General features: G+C 41.1%; 2 protein-coding genes and 1 long non-coding RNA gene across 3 annotated transcripts; 1 reads left to right on the top strand and 2 right to left on the bottom strand.

The window, feature by feature from the left end:
• Positions 1-184: 184 nt before the first annotated feature.
• LOC122002610 lies at positions 185-2,316 on the bottom strand. Its single transcript, XM_042557837.1, has 3 exons — positions 1,107-2,316; positions 963-1,020; positions 185-862 (listed from the first exon to the last, which is right to left on the bottom strand). Exons 1-3 carry the CDS (start codon positions 2,233-2,235, stop codon positions 292-294), a joined length of 1,758 nt encoding a protein of 585 aa, XP_042413771.1. The 5' UTR covers positions 2,236-2,316; the 3' UTR covers positions 185-291.
• Positions 2,317-4,775: 2,459 nt separating this feature from the next.
• LOC121999733 lies at positions 4,776-5,643 on the top strand. Its single transcript, XM_042554374.1, has 2 exons — positions 4,776-4,839; positions 5,126-5,643. Exons 1-2 carry the CDS (start codon positions 4,776-4,778, stop codon positions 5,641-5,643), a joined length of 582 nt encoding a protein of 193 aa, XP_042410308.1.
• A 12,685-nt stretch (positions 5,644-18,328) lies between these two features.
• LOC122000513 lies at positions 18,329-18,972 on the bottom strand. Its single transcript, XR_006117157.1, has 3 exons — positions 18,805-18,972; positions 18,596-18,690; positions 18,329-18,466 (listed from the first exon to the last, which is right to left on the bottom strand). It is a non-coding gene; the product is annotated as an uncharacterized LOC122000513 (long non-coding RNA).
• Between the last annotated feature and the right edge of the window lie 529 nt (positions 18,973-19,501).

Raw genomic sequence — 19,501 nt, 5'->3', positions numbered from 1 at the left:
AACATGCAAGTCTTAATTTAAACTCTTAATCTCTTTGCTCAAAGATTAAGGTTGGCTCGCAAGGGGAAAGGGAGAATGCAAGTCTTAATTTAAACTCTTTTGCTCAAACATTAAAATCTCCCAGAAAATGTAATAACCAACCTGTTAGAACAACTACTAAACTATATGTATGGAATCTCCCACATGAGCAAAGCAAACTCTAATTAGCTTGAATTTATTTTGTCAAATGAAATGATCATGATCCAAAGATGACAAGATCTCAAATGACATAATATACAAACAGTAGCAAGGTTATTTGTTACCAGGAGGTCCTACAAGAAGCCTATTGACTTTCTTCAGAAGGCCATCCATGTCAGCAGCTAAATCGTCGATCATCTCCGGCTTCAATCCGTCAGAAGATCCTACTTCACTCTCAGCTGGCACAAACCCAGTGAGCTTGGAAATCATCCTCTCAAGGCTCTTCCTCACATATGGAAGTGGAGACTTGGTAACAGGTGATGCCTTAGTTTGAGAACTGATACTCTCTGGATAACATGCAACAATGCCAGTAACAATACTTGGAGTTCTTACATCAGTTGCATCTTTAGCATTGATATTTAAGTCGATCTGCAAATTGGCACTACTCTCCCCCATTTCCTTCTCTTGTGAAATGCCAACTCTTTTTGTTCCGTTTGCCAATGTAGTTTCAGAACCAGTTTCACCATGCCTCATCTTCCTTCTCTTTTGAATTTTACCTGCTTCAATAGGAACAGTTGCATCAGCACCTTTGATGGTAGGAGCTTCATTACTAGCCAAACTGGTCTTCTTGTTCCTCTTTGACGTAGAGATTTCTGTTGTCGCCTGCGCAAATTGTTGCTCCTTCCTGCCCAATTCATTCTGAAAATTAGCATCGCCAGAGCAAAAGGAGCTTCTAAACTTTTGGAAGAGGTCACTATGTGTGATGGTCGATCGAAATAACTTACGACTTAAAGGGTTTACTGCCACAGATCGTAGAATTGTCAAGGCCGCAATCATAGAACTCTGGTTACCATTAGAGACAACAAGAATCTCATCATCTTCCTTCTTAGACACATGACAAATGAACTTAATAGAGGATGATTCCGAACCTCCGGTCACTTTGATTGGGTTTTTCTCTATTGCATTGTTCATCGGAAGTGAGCATCTAACATCAATTTCATCGGCATAGGGAGGCGACAAGTACTTGCTTCTTTTGTGTTCTCGTCCACTACATCTCCTCTCCTTCTCAAACAAAATGCCATCATTCTTCGTTTGTTCTTCAGATGACAATCGTGGGGAGTTTGGTTTATCCAACTCAGTGTCATTCTTAACACCAAAAGTTCTTCTCTTCTCACCTTTCATCTTTGGCAATGGTGATTCGGATGATTGCGACGTGCTTGACAAATGAAAAGGAGAAATTTTGTCCATGTTCTCGAGTGATTGTGCTACTTCCGGATCTGTTCCAGCAATAATAAGTTCAGCAACACTCCTTTCTTTATTCTTGTGATTTGAGGCCTCTGCGATCAGCGGCCCTTTCACCACCCTGCTACAATTCACCTTGCCTTCCAGTTGAAGCTCATCGATGGCCGCTGGAGCATCCAATGGAGGGTAATCAATCTCCACTAAGTCGGTCGGACATTGAATCTGTCGACGGAAAGCCAAACCCCAACAACGCAGCAACACTACCTCAAACATATCAACGCCTGAAGCATCTTTAGCAGCGTCAAGTAGACGCTTACAGAACTGTTCAGGCGAATAATTGGAGATCGAACAGTTTCCAACGAATTCAAGGATCGAATTCGTCGAGCAACGACAGAACAACTCCGACATCAATCGATACTCCGTCTCGACCAAGGCGTCCTTGACAGCACTCACGAAGCGAGCGGTGGTACTCTGCCTCAGCATCCGCAGCAAATCCTCTTCGAAAGGTATCACTTTTGATGCCTCCAACCAGGCAACGTCTTCGGCGTCGCCGAAGAAGGAAACGAGGACTTTGGCCTCGGAATCGATTTCCGACGAGGGATCAACGACCTTACCCGGCCACCAAGTTCTGATCTTGAGCTTGCCCCAGACCATGTCGCCTACCCGAAACGCTCTCCGCTCTGGTTCCTCTCGATCGGGGAGAACACGGGAAACCATGGGATCGGGCGCACCGCGGCTTCGCCGATGGGGAGAAGGGCGATCGGAAAGCTTCGCCGACGATGGTGGATCTTCCGCTTGGGGTTTAAGAGATTCCATTTGGGAGCGAAGTGAACAGCAAGCGAGACGATGAAGACGGGAGAGGAAAGGGGGCTCTCGGTGCTTGCTGCTCGGAGCAGAATGATATATTAGAAATACCCATTATTCTCTCTCTACAGCCTTTCTAGTGAAACTAAGCTTCATGATTGGTCGGTATTCCATTGGGTCTAGTTAGTTGTGCTCCATCTAGATATGTTTATAAGGACGACGGTGGACGGTGGACGGTGGACGTGGACTTCAAAAGCGAACCGAAGTGGTGTGGCTCCACGTTTTGTGAAGGACCCCACCACGAGGATCGCGGAGTTCGGTGTCAGGCGGTGGATACACTCTGACTCTTTAAACCAATCGGATTCAGACACTTGTCCACGTCACCATTCCATTTTTAGGGCTGGGAAATAGATGTTAAGATTTTTCAAACTCTAGGGGTTATTTTGACAATATCCAATTATAAATGTGACCAAAATACCAAAGGGACCGGAGATAATTCCATTTAGGAGTGATCGGATATCTAAATGATAATTTAAATATCTTATTATAATATCATAACTGCGGAGCCAAAGGATTTCTTTTTAAAACCATAAAAAGGTTGTCCTTAACTTTTATAACTTTTATAGTATTACTTTTTTTCTCCATATTTTCATATTTTGAATGAGATTAAGATGACTTTAGAAAAATCCAATAAGTAAATGAATAATTTTTATGATAATAAATTTTATCTTATTATGTCGATATATGAATGTGTATGAATTATTTAGATAATCATGAGAAACGATTCCTCCTTAAAATATGTCGTCGAGAAAGAGTCTCTATCTTCAAACATGATTATGAGAATCTCACGGCTAAGGCCTTCAAAGGTGCAAATCCGTTATTAAAAAAATAATAATAAATACAGTTGGGATCCTTGATTAATTTGGAATGATTAATCTAATCTTATAAAATTTTTATATCGATCATCAGAATAAATCAGAAAGTGCATATGACGAACAATTCAGAAATTCAGTATTTTTTAGTTGCACATCATATTTGGAAAAAAAATTCCTACAAATACGTCATAACTAGAGATCGAACTACGGGTACCTCGATGACAACCTAGATATCTTACCGCGACAAACTCGTTATTAGAGAAGCTTGTCTTCTGAGTTTCATCGTCTTTTGCATCATTCAAATCACATTAATGTGGTAAAGACGATTCGCTCGCCCCCAGTGCTACCGTCAACCCGTTCCTAGACCAACAGTCCAACACAGAGGAGGTAAATCATGGGTGACTACTAGCCATTAGTGCAGGTGGTAAGGCATGGGGAGAGGCATGCTTAGATACGTCGAGTTTTGATCCCAAGACCTCATATGGAAATATCTCATACCTTAACTACCGCACTGCCCCGAGGGGACCATTCAAATCACATTAATGAACTTAGGGAAGGTTATAATGGCGGGGATTGTGATGCCTAGCAATCCTAACCTAGACTTTGATGTCAAATTGGCATCGTAACAAGGAAAATAAATTTGACGATGAAGTAGTAGTTGGCTCCGCACTAGATAGTCCAACCACATATAGAACTTTCTTAATTCATATTGATACGGGAGGTAATCAGAAGGTGTCATGTGACCCGAGAGGTCAATAGTCTTGCCAAGATGACAATCAAAAGTCGAAAGCAATTGTGCTCTAATCAATGTCGACTCGAGGCCCGACTCCTGACTCCCAACTCTCGACTCAAGACCAGACTCTGATTCTCGATTCAGGATCTAAACCAGACTCAACTCCCTACTCTTGACTAATCCAAAATGGACCCAGTTGAAAGAAATTAAAATGATGAACTATCATTTATTAAAGACATGGACAACGTAACCATTTCACGAGAAAAGCATAAACATAGATATTCACTCTAAAATAAAAGTGGATAAAGCATCATTTATATCCAAAAAAAAAAAAATCGGAATGGTGGTGAAAAACTAGGGACATGGAAAGAATGTGGGAAAAAGTCACGATCCTATAAAAGGTAGTATGTTCTTATGAGAAAAGGTATGCACACATAACACATTAAACTCTAATTCCCTTATGCATCTTCTACTTCTCCTTCTCCTTCTCCTTCTGGGAAGACTTATTTGAGCATCGGAGTGACTGCGTTGGGAAACCCCTTGGCCATTATTCTAACCTGCTCTTCTTGACATGTTTCTCATCTCAGACTCCTTTAAAAAAGCTTCACAGTATCACATGGCCAGGTGATCACCCAGATAGTCAATCTCAGTGTACAATCATCGGCGAGTTGACTATCGCCGTTCTTAGGTAGGATTAAATTGGCACCATCTTTTGAAACATTGAGTTAAGAATTGAACTTAGATGTTGTAAGATGGACGACACTGGAAGACCAAATGCTAAGGATATTGAAAGACCAAACGTTATTACCATAGCTATGGAAGGCTTCAATAGATTAGTTGTGGCTACAGTACAAGTAGTGTTATGAGGACAACCCTAGCAGTCGACACAGCCTGTGCCCAACCCCTTTGATGAGCTACCACTCCAACTCATTGAGGCATCACCGATGTTACAACAAAAATCAACTCAGCCTATAGGAACGCTAAAGGAGGTGTTCCCTACCCAAGCAGGTACTTCCGATATAAGAGAAGAATCCTTGGGGTCTTCAGGGGCCCCTGTCAAAGTCCCCCAAAGGAAAAAATGTGTGTGTTGAGAAAAATAAAGACTCTAGGGGTCCCCCCCTTCTCACAAAATATCCTTCAAAATGAATTATCAAGGTAAATTGCTTCTAACACCCCCTGTGACACCACACCTCCCTTTTATTCCCATTGAAATGACTTTTATACCCCTCTACTTGTATTTTATGATTTATCTGGTAATTAACGTTGCAATATCATCCTTTAAACCATATCGCAGAGAGATTCGGCCATCTCCTCCTCTTCAATCTCTGGCAGCCAGAGGAGGACCGCCACGATCGTCGCGCCATAGTCCTCAAGGCTCGCATGGACGCCGCCAAGCGCGCCGTCTTCCACCTCTCTTGCCTCCTCCTCGCCTTCCACAACCTCTCCTTCACACTCCTCTTCATCACCTCCGTCGTCGACGCCTCCTGCCGCAACTGGTGGCTCCCTTGCAGCCTCTCCTTGACCACCTCTCTGGCGGTGACCGTCGCGGTGCAGGTCGTCGTGCGCGCCTACTGGCGGATATCGCGACGGCTGCAGAGGGAGCGCGAAGACGAGCGGGCTCTCATGCGGTGCGTGCGGGAGATGCGGATGCAGGGTGCGGACTTCAACCTCTCCAAGGAGCCACAAAAGAGCTCGAAGTGGATGAAAAGTTTGAGTGTGGAAGTCAAGTGGAGGTCGCTCGCTTGGTGCTCGCGCAACCTCATCCCCATTTTCCTCCTTTCCGTCGCCAGAATCTTCTTCCTCGCCTTCTGATTCATACTCTGCGGTTGGTGCTCCACCAAAAAGCTGTTCTTTTCCCTGCTCCAGTGCTCTGTTTTGCTCACGACTACGACCATGTTTATGCTATTTAGCAATTTCAATTGCTAACTTGTAATTCTTCAACTGTTCTTTCTCAGTTTATGTTCAATTAGATGATCTTATCAAAAAAAAAAACTCAAATTTTTATCCAATAAGTCTGTTCTTGTTCATCTTCCGCTGATTAAAGATTGAGTCTCCTCTTTACTGTTCAACAGCAAGCACTGCACACTCCGACAGAAGACATATTACACCGATAGAGATTAGAGAAAAAGTTTTTATACTTGAGAAAGTTTTCAGAATATTTATCTTCTGTTAGTATATAAGAACTGATATACAAGATAGTCTTTTTCATTTGATCTGAAGATGAACTAACAGATGACCTTTTTCATAATAAAATAATTCGAAAACAGATGAAATATATCTAGCAAATATGAAACTTTGATCAAATACTTAACGTAAACCTACGGAAAGCCAACACAAATTGAAAACGACATCAGGATTACAGATGAACCATCATCTACTGAAATAAATTAGGAATCAAACTGAAAAAAAGGTCTGAAGGCAAGATCTACAGTCATCAATCTTAAGAGAGAAGTATATTATTCTTGGAAGCTCCACCATATATTTGAGATGCTGAATCTTGCATTAGGAAAGTATACAATTAAACATGTAACAACATTGTTAAATAAAAAAAACTAGTTCAAAAAAACAAAACAAAACAAAAAAGAAACAAAACTAAAAAGGGCATAAACGTAAAAGCAAGGGAGGGGAATGTGTCAGGGGAGGTGCGAAAAGTACATCTCATTATCAAGAGTACAAATTGAAGAGTATAATAACGCAACCACGAAGACTACATGTGCAAATTCGAAAATACCTCTTTACCGTACTAATATAAAACAAGGTTAAACGTCAAACTTTTTTGACAATTCTGTTGGGCTTGACACAAAGATGGTTTGATCGTCTTCCAACATCTTCCATCCGGTCTTTTGAAGATTTTAAAGTGGCGTTCATGCGACATTTTGCCACTAGCCGAAGATATCAAAAAACTTTGCATGATTTGTTTGTCCTCAAACAAAAGCCCAAAGAACCTTTAAAGAAGTACCTATAGAGGTTCAATCTAATAGCCATGGATGCACCTTTGATTACTTCAGAGGTGCAAGTTAGTACATTCTCACATAGCTTAATTAATGAGGACTTCTTTCGATCCCTAGTGAAAAAGCCCCTAGTTGACTTTGATGGGTTATAAGCATGAGCATTGAAATACATTGAAGTGGAAGAAACTCAATCAGCAAAAAGGAAAGTGGTGTCAGCCCCCACCTTTGTGTTTGTTCAGCTAGATTGGAAGGCTCTCCTTCCCCTTTGTGAAATAAGGATTTCATGAATAGGAGAGAGGAAAAGTAGTGCAAACAGTTGCCCCCGACTCATACTTTAGGGTCAAGTTGGGGATTTATGGTAGAGTCATATTGTGACTTTCATTAGTCGAATACTCACTCCACTCAAGAATGCCAACAAAATGCTAGGAAAACTATGACTGGTAGACAACTAGAGAAAAGTGGGTTGTAGTCAATTGACCAAGATATCTTATGAGCCTTACCATTATCGTTGTAACACTAGACAAAAGGTAGACCCTCGACATCTTCCTAGCTAACAATCTCACTCCTTTGATCAACCTCGTGTCATCTCCCTGCCTCAGAAAGAATCGGGACAAGAGAAGGGCAAGGATAAGCAAGACAAAAGTACAATTGATCTCTTAGAAATGGTTAATATGATTTCAAGAGGTCTGACAGATGGTATTTTCACCTAAGCTCGGAAGGTTCACGGTCGCTGGTTAGAGAGCTACGGGGTTAGCTCAAGTCATGATACAACTAATGGTCCCATGACTAGCTTTAGGCCTAGTGATTTGGAGGGAGTGGAAATTTTCCATGAGGATGCCTTAGTGATTCAGGCTCTTATTGTCAATTTTATAGTAAAGAGGGTGCTCATAGATACTGATAGTTCTGTTAACATTATTTTCAAATGATCCTTTGACCAATTACAACTAGATGGGGAGGAAATGCATCCCATGAATGTTGGTGCAATGGACCTAAGTTGATCGGGCACGATCATGATTTTAATGTGTGTGTTAAAAAGTTAAAGTTAGGCTTTCATATATGTTTGATATGTATTTAAGTCATGCAAGATTTGGTGAAACATATGAGGAACTTGGTGCGACCAAGTTGTGGGAAAAGCTTATCCTAGGGCTTGGGTCCTTGAGATGATGAAGGATGATGCATCTGAGGAAACACCGAACGCGGTGCAACGAAGTGGAGTCGAGGGAAACAGACTTCAAGGCAACGTGAAGGATGGCACGGAGAGGAGCCTCGAGCTCGAGTGTATCTGAGGGATGAAGACCAAGGAAGAGGGTTTCAAGGGTGACTTTGGAAAGGATGAATGTGAGTGAATGTAAGGTATCAATCGACTAGTACTGAGATCAGTCGACTGGTCTAAATTCACGAGATAACAGAATGGTTCTGTGCCTGACGATTGCGAAGACTAGCCGACTGGTGATGACACTAGTCGACTAGTAGAATGTCGTTAGCAGAATCTCGGATTTTACGGAATGTCATTAGTTGTGTCCAACGTGTTAGAATTTGAGGGATGTTCTAAGGCAATCGCCTTACGTTTTTTTTTCTATTTATTTGATAAGTATAGATTCACTATTTGAGTGCATATTATATGTTTGATTTTTTCTTAAACTCATTTACTGAATATTCGTAATATAATTCATAGCATGAGAGAATTTGTGATTTGATCGTAACTAGTGATTATTTCTACACGTGTAATTATGAATATATTAAAATTTCCTAGTCGTCGAATTGATGCATTCGAACATCATCAATTCTGTAAAACTAGCACAAGTTATACTCCTTGGTTTGACCAAGCAGCTGTTTTCTCACTGGCTGGATATATTGGGATGTCGAGAGTTAAATGTAGATGTTGGTTATGGTAACTAGTTCATTGGAATGACTCGCTGTAAGACTTCATATGGTTCTCTACATATATATAGATATGTCTGTGAAGTTCTTACTATTAGGATGTATACTATAAGCCTTGCTTTTGTATGAATATCTGTTTTTGAGATATTTTAAAATGAGAATCACTTTGGTCAAATGTCTGCATTTTATATTTATATATATGTCGATGCAGTTGTCCATTTAATTTATATTGTAGATAACATGATGTGTGGTGGCACACAGAAGATCATGTTATTGGTTCCTTATAAATTATAAATAGTAGCTCACGACCAAGATGGATAGGGGTAAACCATTGGAACGGTTGTAGTGTAATTTGGTATTAGTTTGTCTTGACTATATAATTACACTAGTACACTATGTGTGTATTGAGCAGGACCATTTAAGGTTGTTCGATTTATACTGACTATATAAAAGAACAGAACCTCTATTATTATGGATGTGCGTACTCTTAATCTCGATATAATAACAAACACATATACTTAGTATTTCTTTCTTTAACTTATCAATGGGTGAGATTTATTCATTAAATCAATAGGCCCTAAAGTTGGGAGATAGCATCATTTATATGGTGTGTTGTTGATTATAAATGGAAACTGTGTCCTATTTATTTAGATTGATGATGTCCCCTTGAGGAGCTCATAAAGATTATCATGTAAACTCTACAGGTGGACTTAGTCCGACATGATAATAAAGTTGAGTGGTACTACTCTTGGAGTCAGATATTAATTAAATGAGTTGTCAGTAACTTATTTAATTAACGGACATACGATATCTTAAACACAGGGAGATTAACGCACTCATGATAAGTAGGAGCCCATATTATAATATGAGATTGGTACGGTAGTTCAATAATGATCCTTAAGTGGTATCGGTTATTATTGATGAACTTGAGTTGAGTGTTCGGGTCGAACATAGGATGCTCAAGTCCATCAGGAGGCCAAAACCAATTCCTCCTCTCGGCCCCTGTTGTAACCTCTATATATAAAGCCTCGCATCCACCCATCCATAACCGGATTTGGTTTAACTTGGTTTGGTTTAACTTAACTTGGTTTGGCTTAACTAACTTGGTTTGGTTTAACTTAACTTGGTTTGGTTTAACTTAACTTAGTTTGTTTTAACATAATTTATTTAGATTTTTTCTAAACAAAATTTTGTTAATTTTTTCTTTCCTTGTAACAGATGGCTAGTCTATAAAAAGCAGCAGGATGTGACCCCTAAAACTTAACTTTCTTATTCTCCATAATCCCTTCTCTCCTTGTGGTTGTCACCCCCTCTCCTCCTCCTAGGGCCGGTGGCACAAACCTATTCTCCTCCCCCCTTTCCCTCTCCTTCTCCTTGCTTAGGGTCGGCGCCCTTATTCCCTCCTCCTCTTTGGTGGTCGGCGCCCCCCTTCTCCCTTGGTGGTCGGCAGCCCCTTCTCACTTGGTGGTCAACGCCTTTTCCCATCCACTTGTGGGCGACGGCTTGAAGAAAGGGAAGAAGAGCAAGAAAAGCAAGAAGAGGAAGAAGAGAAAGAAGAGGAAGAAGAAGAGAAGTAAGAAGATTAGAAGGTGCCCCATCCTAGCGACTCTTTTGTGGCCGACGGTTTTGGAAGAGAAGAAAAGAGGGTGATATTGTCTTGGTAGATCATCACCCACACGACGTCTAAGAAGATGAGAGGAATATAGCATAAGATCAAAAGATCTTAGCATACGAGGAAAGGTACAACTAATTCTTATTCCGCAGCGCAATTAGTTTGTGTTTTTTTCGTATGGATCCTGAACACCAACACAAGAGGCCTTGCTTGATTGATCAAACATATGTCTGATCGAGCATGTGGGTTGCTATAAAAGGTTCTGTGCTAGTACAAATTTTTATACAGGGGATTTACACAGAACAGAATTCCAACGCCCTTCAATTTAGTATCAGAGCGGGTTTTCTGCCTCTATGTGATTGGTTTTTGATTAAATTATGCACTGTTCATATATAATTTAGGCAGGATAATAATAGGATATGCAGAATAGATTAACTCTGTGGTTGCAGGTATCCTAGTTACACCTAGTATGACCTATTGTGTTTGTATGTGATTTGAACCCTCGGGCATGTTGAGGGTATTTTGTGTGTGCGTGATTGTAATTATTAAATATAGCTGGAGTTGTATTAGTTTATTTTATATTTTGTTCGATCTAGATTACATGTATATTCCTTTATGGAATATAGGATCGATAAATGTAATATTTTTATTTCTGATTGTTGCGGCTTGCTATGCATGGTGCTACCTTGAGGACCGGAGGCGCGGCGAAGAAGGAAGCAAGATAGACGCGATGACATAAACCCTAGGGTTGGCAGCTAGGTTTTCTCCTCCTCACCTGGCTAGGGTTGGCGACGGCTAGGGTTGGTAGCATACAGAGGACAGTGATGGATGAGGTCATAATAGTTGGAAATTTATTTTCATATTTTTTGCCTTTATATGCTGTGTTTGTGTGCTTGTGTGCATGTGTGATGTGTGTGCTTGTTAAAATTCCTCGATTTTAAATAGCTAAGTGGGAGAGGAATTATTTAAATAAATTCCACGGTCTCCATTACTGGTTTATAAGTGATGCATTCAAACTTGTGCGTTGGCTTTGAGTGCCTTCCTCCACATCGGATGAGCTTGTTTGCAGATCACTAGATCAAACTTCCTTTATGGATGATTATAGAAATTATTTAAATTTGTGTGATCTTCTCCATCTGAAGGGGCACAATTCTAATTAATGGACTAAGTATCAAGTAATGGTATACACTTAGGCGCATTTAATAGTATTCTCCTCATCAGAGTCACTGCTATTATTTGTGTGACTGAAAACAAACCAACTATTAATTTTATTTATCATAAAGTTAGGTTGACAAGATAATAAAATTAATGGGTAAAACCTCCTCTTATAAATGTTTGAATTAGTATACGTCCATACTATCGTGACATACGAAATTCACGGTATTTTTGAGGTGTTGGTGAATTTAAATTATATTGTTTGAGGAATCAATATTATTTTAAATTTTAAAGTTTTGACTAAGTATTTTATTTTGTGATTCTCAGGATTTCAAAATGGCTTTCAATCCTCTTGTTGTTATTTTAAAAGAAAACAAACTTACTGGTTCAAATTATATTGATTGGAAACGTAATTTAGATATTGTCTTAACTACTGAAGAATACAAGTTCGTACTTCTCGAGGTCTATCCTAGCATGCCTGATAAGGATTCTAGTGAAGAGGAGATAGAGAGACATAGGAAATGGGTCAAGGCAGATGAGATGGCGCGGTATTATATTTTGGCTTATATGTCAAATGTGTTGCAACATTAGCATCAGTCCCTACCCACTGCCTATAACATGATGCTCAATCTCAAGGAACTCTTCGGACACCAGAAGAAGAGTACCTTGTGAGGCCCTATCCAAAGCTTTCAAAGCCTACGCTCTTCTTCCAAAGCTTATTTCCAATCTTGTAAAGAAGAAGAGTACCTTGTGAGAGGTTTTACTCCACCGAAAAGGAGCTCATCTAGTCGGAGATTGTCGGGGTCTAATCCACCAAAGGATTAAGGGTTTGCCCACCTCAAGGACAAGACGTGGAGTAGGAGCAAGAAATCTATGAACCACATTACATCGACCGTGTTAGCATTTGTATTCTTATTTGCTTTGATTTTTTTATTTTTATTCTGCTTGCGCAACTAACATTGTAAAATGAAGAATGATTTGGGGGCATCAACTATTCAATTCTAGTAGGCCTTCCGATCCTCAACAATGAACACTTCTTTATTTGGATTCATAGGACATCATGTACAACCAATGAGCCAAATTCACCTTTGTTTCTCCCTAAGAGAGGAACTAGTGAGAAAGACAAGACACACTTTTCCTCATCGTAAATACAGAGTCCGCTTACAATGTTATATTAGGGATGCCAACATTGAGCGTCTTCTAGGTGACAACTTTTAGTTTCCACCAAAAGATCAAATTTTTAGTGGATAATCAAATCAGGAGAGTGAAGAGAAATCAACTAGCAGTCAGAACATGTTATGTTGATATAATCCGGATTGATTCCCAAGAGGCTCGCCAAACTCACAATACTTTTTTCCAGGTTACCAATGAGATACCAATAATTCGGCCCGAGGATGATAATCAAGAGGTGCAAATTCATCCTAATCAATTAGGAGGGGTCACTCGAGTCACCATAGATCTTAACTCAGAACTCAAGGAAGCATTGATTACTTATTTCTCGCATAACCACGATGTCTTCACTTGGTCACCTAAAGAAGTTACAAGTGTCTCTCCCTCAGTGATGGTTCATCTACTGAATATGCTTTCAGAGGCTCAACCTGTTTGCAGAGGATGTGGAAATTCTCACCTGAGCAAAACAAGGTGATTTAGGCTGAAATGGATAAGATGTTAAAAGCTGGCTATATACGGGAAGTCCAATTCCTAACTTGGTTTTCTAATATGGTGTTAATATATAAATTCGGAGGCAAGTGGCGGGTCTACATCAACTTCTGGGACCTCAACAAAGCATGCTCAAAGGACTGCTATCCACTTCCTTGTATCAACCAGTTGGTAGACTCGACTTATGGTTGTGAGCTTATATGCATGTTGGATGCTTATCAAGACTACCAATAAATTCCCTTAGCTCTGGAGGATAAGGAAAATGTTAGTTTTATCACCCTAACAAAACCTTTTGCTATACTGTTATGTCATTTGGTTTAAAGAATGCAAAGGTAACTTACTAACAACTTATGAATAGGATTTTTAAGCTTTAGATCGGAAAGAATGTAGAGACATATGCGGATGATATCTAAATCATGTCTGTACAAGCTAAAACCCTTATCTCGGATTTTGAGGAAATCTACTGCACTCTAAGACAATATGAGCTCAAGCTAAACCCTCACAAATATCTTTTCGGGGGAAAAGCAAGAAATTTCTCCGATACATTGTTACTGAATGAGGAATTAAAGCTAATCCTGAGAAAGTTTAGGCTCTCCAAAATATATTACCACCTCATAATCTCAAAGAGACACAATGACTAGTTGGTTGCATCATAGCTTTGTCTCAATTCATTTCTTATTCAATCACTCAGAGTCTATCTTTCTTTAGGGTATTGAGGAAAACTGCTAAATTTAAATGGGATGAAAAATATGATCAAGTTTTTGTGGAGTTGAAGGAATATTTGTCTCGACTCCCGCTCCTCTCTAAGTCAATAATAGGCAAAATGTTGTGGGCATACTTATTGGCCTATGATGAAGCAGTTGTTGTGGTCTTATTACTGCAGGAAGATAAGGTACAACACCCGATATACTTTTTTAGTCACTTGCTAAAAGATGCTAAAAACATGTACACCAACCTAGAGAAGCTAACATTCGGGTTGACCTTGGCTGCTCGTCAATTAAGGTCATAATTTCTTATTCACTCAATCACAGTCCTTACAAACAAGTGTGAGATCTCGGAAAATTTAAATAAATAGGGTTATTTCAGAAATAGCCTTATAGAATTTTTCCGGAATTTTTAGAAATTTTCTGGAAAATTTTCGGAGCTTGTACGGAGGATTTTGAGGGGATAGATCGATAAGTTCGGATAAAGCCTGTTTGGGATACCAATTTAAGTGAGAAAATGTTTTTATTATATAAATCCTTTTCCCTTTATTTCCTCCCCCAAATCGCCGATCCCGACCCGACCTTTCCCCTCTCTGCCGACGCGAACCTCCCTTCCTTCTCGGTTCTCTCTCGCGGACAAGCGACGGCGACGGGAGCAAGGGTCCAGCTCCGGCGATCGTCGATCTCGACCCAGGGGAGCAGTCGCTAGCGCAGATCCGGACGTGGGTGATTTTCTCCAGCCCTAGGTGAGAGCGCTGATCTTCTCTCGGCGTCGTCGGCGCAGATCGGAGCTCGGAGCATAAGGGTTCCGATTCTCTCCTCCTCTGGTTTCCTTCAATCTCCGATTTCTTTCTTCTCAGCCGAGTCTGCCGATCCTTTTCTTCCCCGATCGACATCACTGGATTGAGTCGTGCCGCCCGATCGCCGGCGTGGAAGAGCAATTAGGGCTTCAAAGGTAAGCCATCGAAACTCTTCTTTCCTCTTGATTCATGGTTGGGTTCTTGTTGATTCATGGGTTAGCGCTCTATTCTGGTGTTGTGTGATCCGTGATCTCCATTGATTGAACCCTTCTTGATCCGATCAGGAGGCGAGGTCCTGTTCTGTGAAGGCGATCTTGGATTCCCTCTGTGTCGCTGCTGATTGAGGTCTCGGGTGAATTGGGAAAGAACTCCAGCAGAGGTTGCTGTGAGTTTTCTGATCCAGCAAGGTGAAGATCTGTTTTAGTTCTTGCTGTGGTGTTTTTGGTTTCGGCAGACACCTCATCCAGCCAGCTCAGTTTGGATCGGCAGTCATCCATACCTCAGTGTACTTGATACAGCACCTAGTTCAGCTGGGAATTGAGGTATGTGTAGGGATTTTGATACATGTGTAGTGTTGATTTAGGGTTAGGTTTGAAATGAATTGTGGTTGGAACATGTTATAGATTATGTGTTAGATGATTAGGTATGATCTTGATACCTATTGATAATTAATTATCATTAGGTTGTGTAGATTAATTAGGTTATATGGATTTAGGTTTGATTTGCTAATCTAGTGGTTGATTAGGGATTAGGAAACTATCCTTAGTCAACCGTTAGAAAGGTTGTGGATATGGTTTAGGGTTGTTCCTAAATTTCTACTTAAGCTTTATTTAGCTATTTGTTAGTATTCTAGCTAAATAAAAGGTAAATGTATTTACACAGGACTCTGATTCGAGACGAGTATCTCGATATTGGATTAGGACCGGATTGTACCTTCTATTCGAGGCGGGTACCCTTTGACTTATCTTTTGATACTGTCTTATGATATGTATAGTTTATATATAGTTGCTAGTGATAGGTGGTAGATTTATTTCTTCCCTGGTCTTAGCTAGTTGATACCTATCACATGCTTCTAGTTGCCTTACTTGAGGATTGGATATTTACCTCTTGCCATGTATATATATGTTCATAGAGATGCATGTCTATAGTGCTCTACTCTACCGGATTAGTTGCTTTACATGTGGGATACATGCTCTTGGATTCATGATACTTACATCATTGTTATATGTGATATCTTTGAGTTTATGCTGTTTATATCATGGTTATATATATGCGTTTACCTTTTGGGCACCCGCATATACGGAGGAGGCTATGTTCAGGTATGACATACTATAGCATCATGCACCATCCCGCATGATTGCATCTTTGCACGATTGACTCCATTATTGTTGAGCTCGTCGGTCGGCTAGGCCTGCACACAACGTGACCACTACATGGGTAGTGGCACGGCACCTGTGGTGTGTATGGCGGTTGCTCAGAGGCGCTCCTGGTCCGCTCATGGGTAGTGTGCTGCAGTGGTAGCGGACGAGGATCCCTCCCGTCATTGCGTCGGAGTTGAGAGCGTTACGCCCTCACTATGTTTGAGGTAGGAGGATAGGTGTACTCGACAAAGCATCCCGTCCACTCGGCCACTCATCGGGGTAGTGACGACAGAGTGCACGTGTCACAACCCTACCTACTCGGTCTCGCCATCGCGTGTGAGACGGTTGAGCGTCGGGGTGACCATGTCATATCGCATCATATGCATGATTGCATTTATTGTGATTGTTGCATATTGGATGATGCACTTGGGTGATTGATATGATTGACATGCATACAGATACATGCGTATTTGTTCGACTATCTTTATCTGTATGTCCACAGTCATTCGCCTAAGCCTCGCAGGTGAGTACATTTATTTCAGTTATGCATTTCTTATTATTCTTGTAGTAGAATATGCTTCTGGTTACTCATTACAGTTTATTCAGCTATATACCTGTTATATTGTTAGGAGACTGTACTGTAGGTCCTATGGTTTAGAGACTGTACCTTAGGATAATACTGGTAGTTATATATCTATTGGATTACCTGCTGAGTTCTTTGAACTCACCCGTTGTTACTATTTTTCAGGTTGAGGCCGTCAGGAGAGATTCCAGTCGCTAGCCCCGTTATCGCGAGGATTTTCTTTGTCGGATTATATTTTGCTTTTGCATCTTATATACTTGTATTGTGGGTTTGTATTGTGGACTTCACATTGAACATTCGGGTTTGCTACTTTTGTTTTCCGCTGCGGTTGTATTTTCATTACTTCGTGGATTTGTTTTCTTCGTTGTAGTGGAGTAGGCTGTCTGCATATATCTTCGAGGTTCTATATCGTCTTTCCTTATTGAACTGCGTGGATTGATCATATATTATATCTGTGTGGAAGGTTGATATAAACTGCGTGGCTTGTTCTTTTGTATTGTATTATTCCGGCCGTGTGTGGCCGAGGTATGGAGATGTATGTATACTGAGCTTCATATTGTCCGCCGTGCAGGGGAGATGCTGCCGAAATTTCTTCGGACAGGGACTACCTGGGGCGTGAGGGAGCGTAACGCTCTCAACTCCCGGTACGCAATGACGGGGAGGGATCCCTGTCCGCTACCACGCTGCAGTCACACTACCCATGAGCGGACCAGCGGAGCGCTACAGAGCAACTGCCATACACACCCTGGGTGCTGTGCCACTACCCATGCAGTGGTCACGTTGTGTGCAGGCCCGTGTAGCCGGCCGACGAGCTCAACAATAATGGAGTCGTCAATCGCCCAGCATGCAATCATGCAGGATGGTGCATGATGCTACAGTATGTCATACCTGAACATAGCCTCCTCCATATATGCGGGTGCCCAAAAGGTAAACGCATATATATAACCATGATATAAACAGCATAAACTCAAAGATATCACATATAACAATGATGTAAGTATCATGAATCCAAGAGCATGTATCCCACATGTAAAGCAACTAATCCGGTAGAGTAGAGCACTATAGACATGCATCTCTATGAACATATATATACATGGCAAGAGGTAAATATCCAATCCTGAAGTAAGACAACTAACAGATGAAGCATGTGATAGGTATCAACTAGCTAAGACCAGGGAAGAAATAAATCTACCACCTATCACTAGCAACTATATATAAACTATACATATCATAAGACAGTATCAAAAGATAAGTCAAAGGGTACCCGCCTCGAATAGAAGGTACAATCCGGTCCTAATCCAATATCGAGATGCTCGTCTCGAATCAGAGTCCTGTGTAAATACATTTACCTTTTATTTAGCTAGAATACTAACAAATAGCTAAATAAAGCTTAAGTAGAAATTTAGGAACAACCCTAAACCATATCCACAACCTTTCTAACGGTTGACTAAGGATAGTTTCCTAATCCCTAATCAACCACTAGATTAGCAAATCAAACCTAAATCCATATAACCTAATTAATCTACACAACCTAATGATAATTAATTATCAATAGGTATCAAGATCATACCTAATCATCTAACACATAATCTATAACATGTTCCAACCACAATTCATTTCAAACCTAACCCTAAATCAACACTACACATGTATCAAAATCCCTACACATACCTCAATTCCCAGCTGAACTAGGTGCTGTATCAAGTACACTGAGGTATGGATGACTGCCGATCCAAACTGAGCTGGCTGGATGAGGTGTCTGCCGAAACCAAAAACACCACAGCAAGAACTAAAACAGATCTTCACCTTGCTGGATCAGAAAACTCACAGCAACCTCTGCTGGAGTTCTTTCCCAATTCACCCGAGACCTCAATCAGCAGCGACACAGAGGGAATCCAAGATCGCCTTCACAGAACAGGACCTCGCCTCCTGATCGGATCAAGAAGGGTTCAATCAATGGAGATCACGGATCACACAACACCAGAATAGAGCGCTAACCCATGAATCAACAAGAACCCAACCATGAATCAAGAGGAAAGAAGAGTTTCGATGGCTTACCTTTGAAGCCCTAATTGCTCTTCCACGCCGGCGATCGGGCGGCACGACTCAATCCAGTGATGTCGATCGGGGAAGAAAAGGATCGGCAGACTCGGCTGAGAAGAAAGAAATCGGAGATTGAAGGAAACCAGAGGAGGAGAGAATCGGAACCCTTATGCTCCGAGCTCCGATCTGTGCCGACGACGCCGAGAGAAGATCAGCGCTCTCACCTAGGGCTGGAGAAAATCACCCACGTCCGGATCTGCGCTAGCGACTGCTCCCCTGGGTCGAGATCGACGATCGCCGGAGCTGGACCCTTGCTCCCGTCGCCGTCGCTTGTCCGCGAGAGAGAACCGAGAAGGAAGGGAGGTTCGCGTCGGCAGAGAGGGGAAAGGTCGGGTCGGGATCGGCGATTTGGGGGAGGAAATAAAGGGAAAAGGATTTATATAATAAAAACATTTTCTCACTTAAATTGGTATCCCAAACAGGCTTTATCCGAACTTATCGATCTATCCCCTCAAAATCCTCCGTACAAGCTCCGAAAAATTTCCAGAAAATTTCTAAAAATTCCGGAAAAATTCTATAAGGCTATTTCTGAAATAACCCTATTTATTTAAATTTTCCGAGATCTCACATCCTCCCCTACTAATAAAAAATTTGGTCCCCAAATTTCGCTATAACCAACAGCAAACACTAGAATATAACCAAACGGTATAAATACTGAAAGGAACTCTAACCCACATACCTCAAGCAAAAAGATGAGGGTATCGAGCTCGGATCGTATCCTCGTGCTCCCATGTAGCCTCCTCGTCAGAATGATGCTGCCATCCGACTTTAACCAGTCGGACAGTCTTGTTCTCGACGGTCCAGAATCCGTACCGGAACCTCCTCGTAAGTAACATCAGGCTGAATAGGAACAGATACATC

The sequence above is a fragment of the Zingiber officinale genome, chromosome 7A (assembly GCF_018446385.1).
Source record: "Zingiber officinale cultivar Zhangliang chromosome 7A, Zo_v1.1, whole genome shotgun sequence".
In the NCBI taxonomy this organism is placed as follows: domain Eukaryota; kingdom Viridiplantae; phylum Streptophyta; class Magnoliopsida; order Zingiberales; family Zingiberaceae; genus Zingiber; species Zingiber officinale.
The sequence above is the reverse complement of the archived record's forward strand: the minus strand, read 5'-3'. Positions and strand labels throughout refer to the sequence as shown.

Excerpts from the sequence above, each read along its gene's own strand:
- LOC122002610 (XM_042557837.1), bottom strand. The coding sequence starts at position 2,235 with ATGGAATCTCTTAAACCCCAAGCGGAAGATCCACCATCGTCGGCGAAG. Across the intron at positions 1,021-1,106 it reads CCCAATCAAAGTGACCGGAG|AGTTCTATGATTGCGGCCTT; the intron begins GTTCGGAATCAT and ends AATGGTAACCAG. Across the intron at positions 863-962 it reads GGCAGTAAACCCTTTAAGTC|GAAGGAGCAACAATTTGCGC; the intron begins GTAAGTTATTTC and ends TGAATTGGGCAG.
- LOC121999733 (XM_042554374.1), top strand. The coding sequence starts at position 4,776 with ATGTTACAACAAAAATCAACTCAGCCTATAGGAACGCTAAAGGAGGTG. Across the intron at positions 4,840-5,125 it reads GGTGTTCCCTACCCAAGCAG|AGAGATTCGGCCATCTCCTC; the intron begins GTACTTCCGATA and ends ACCATATCGCAG.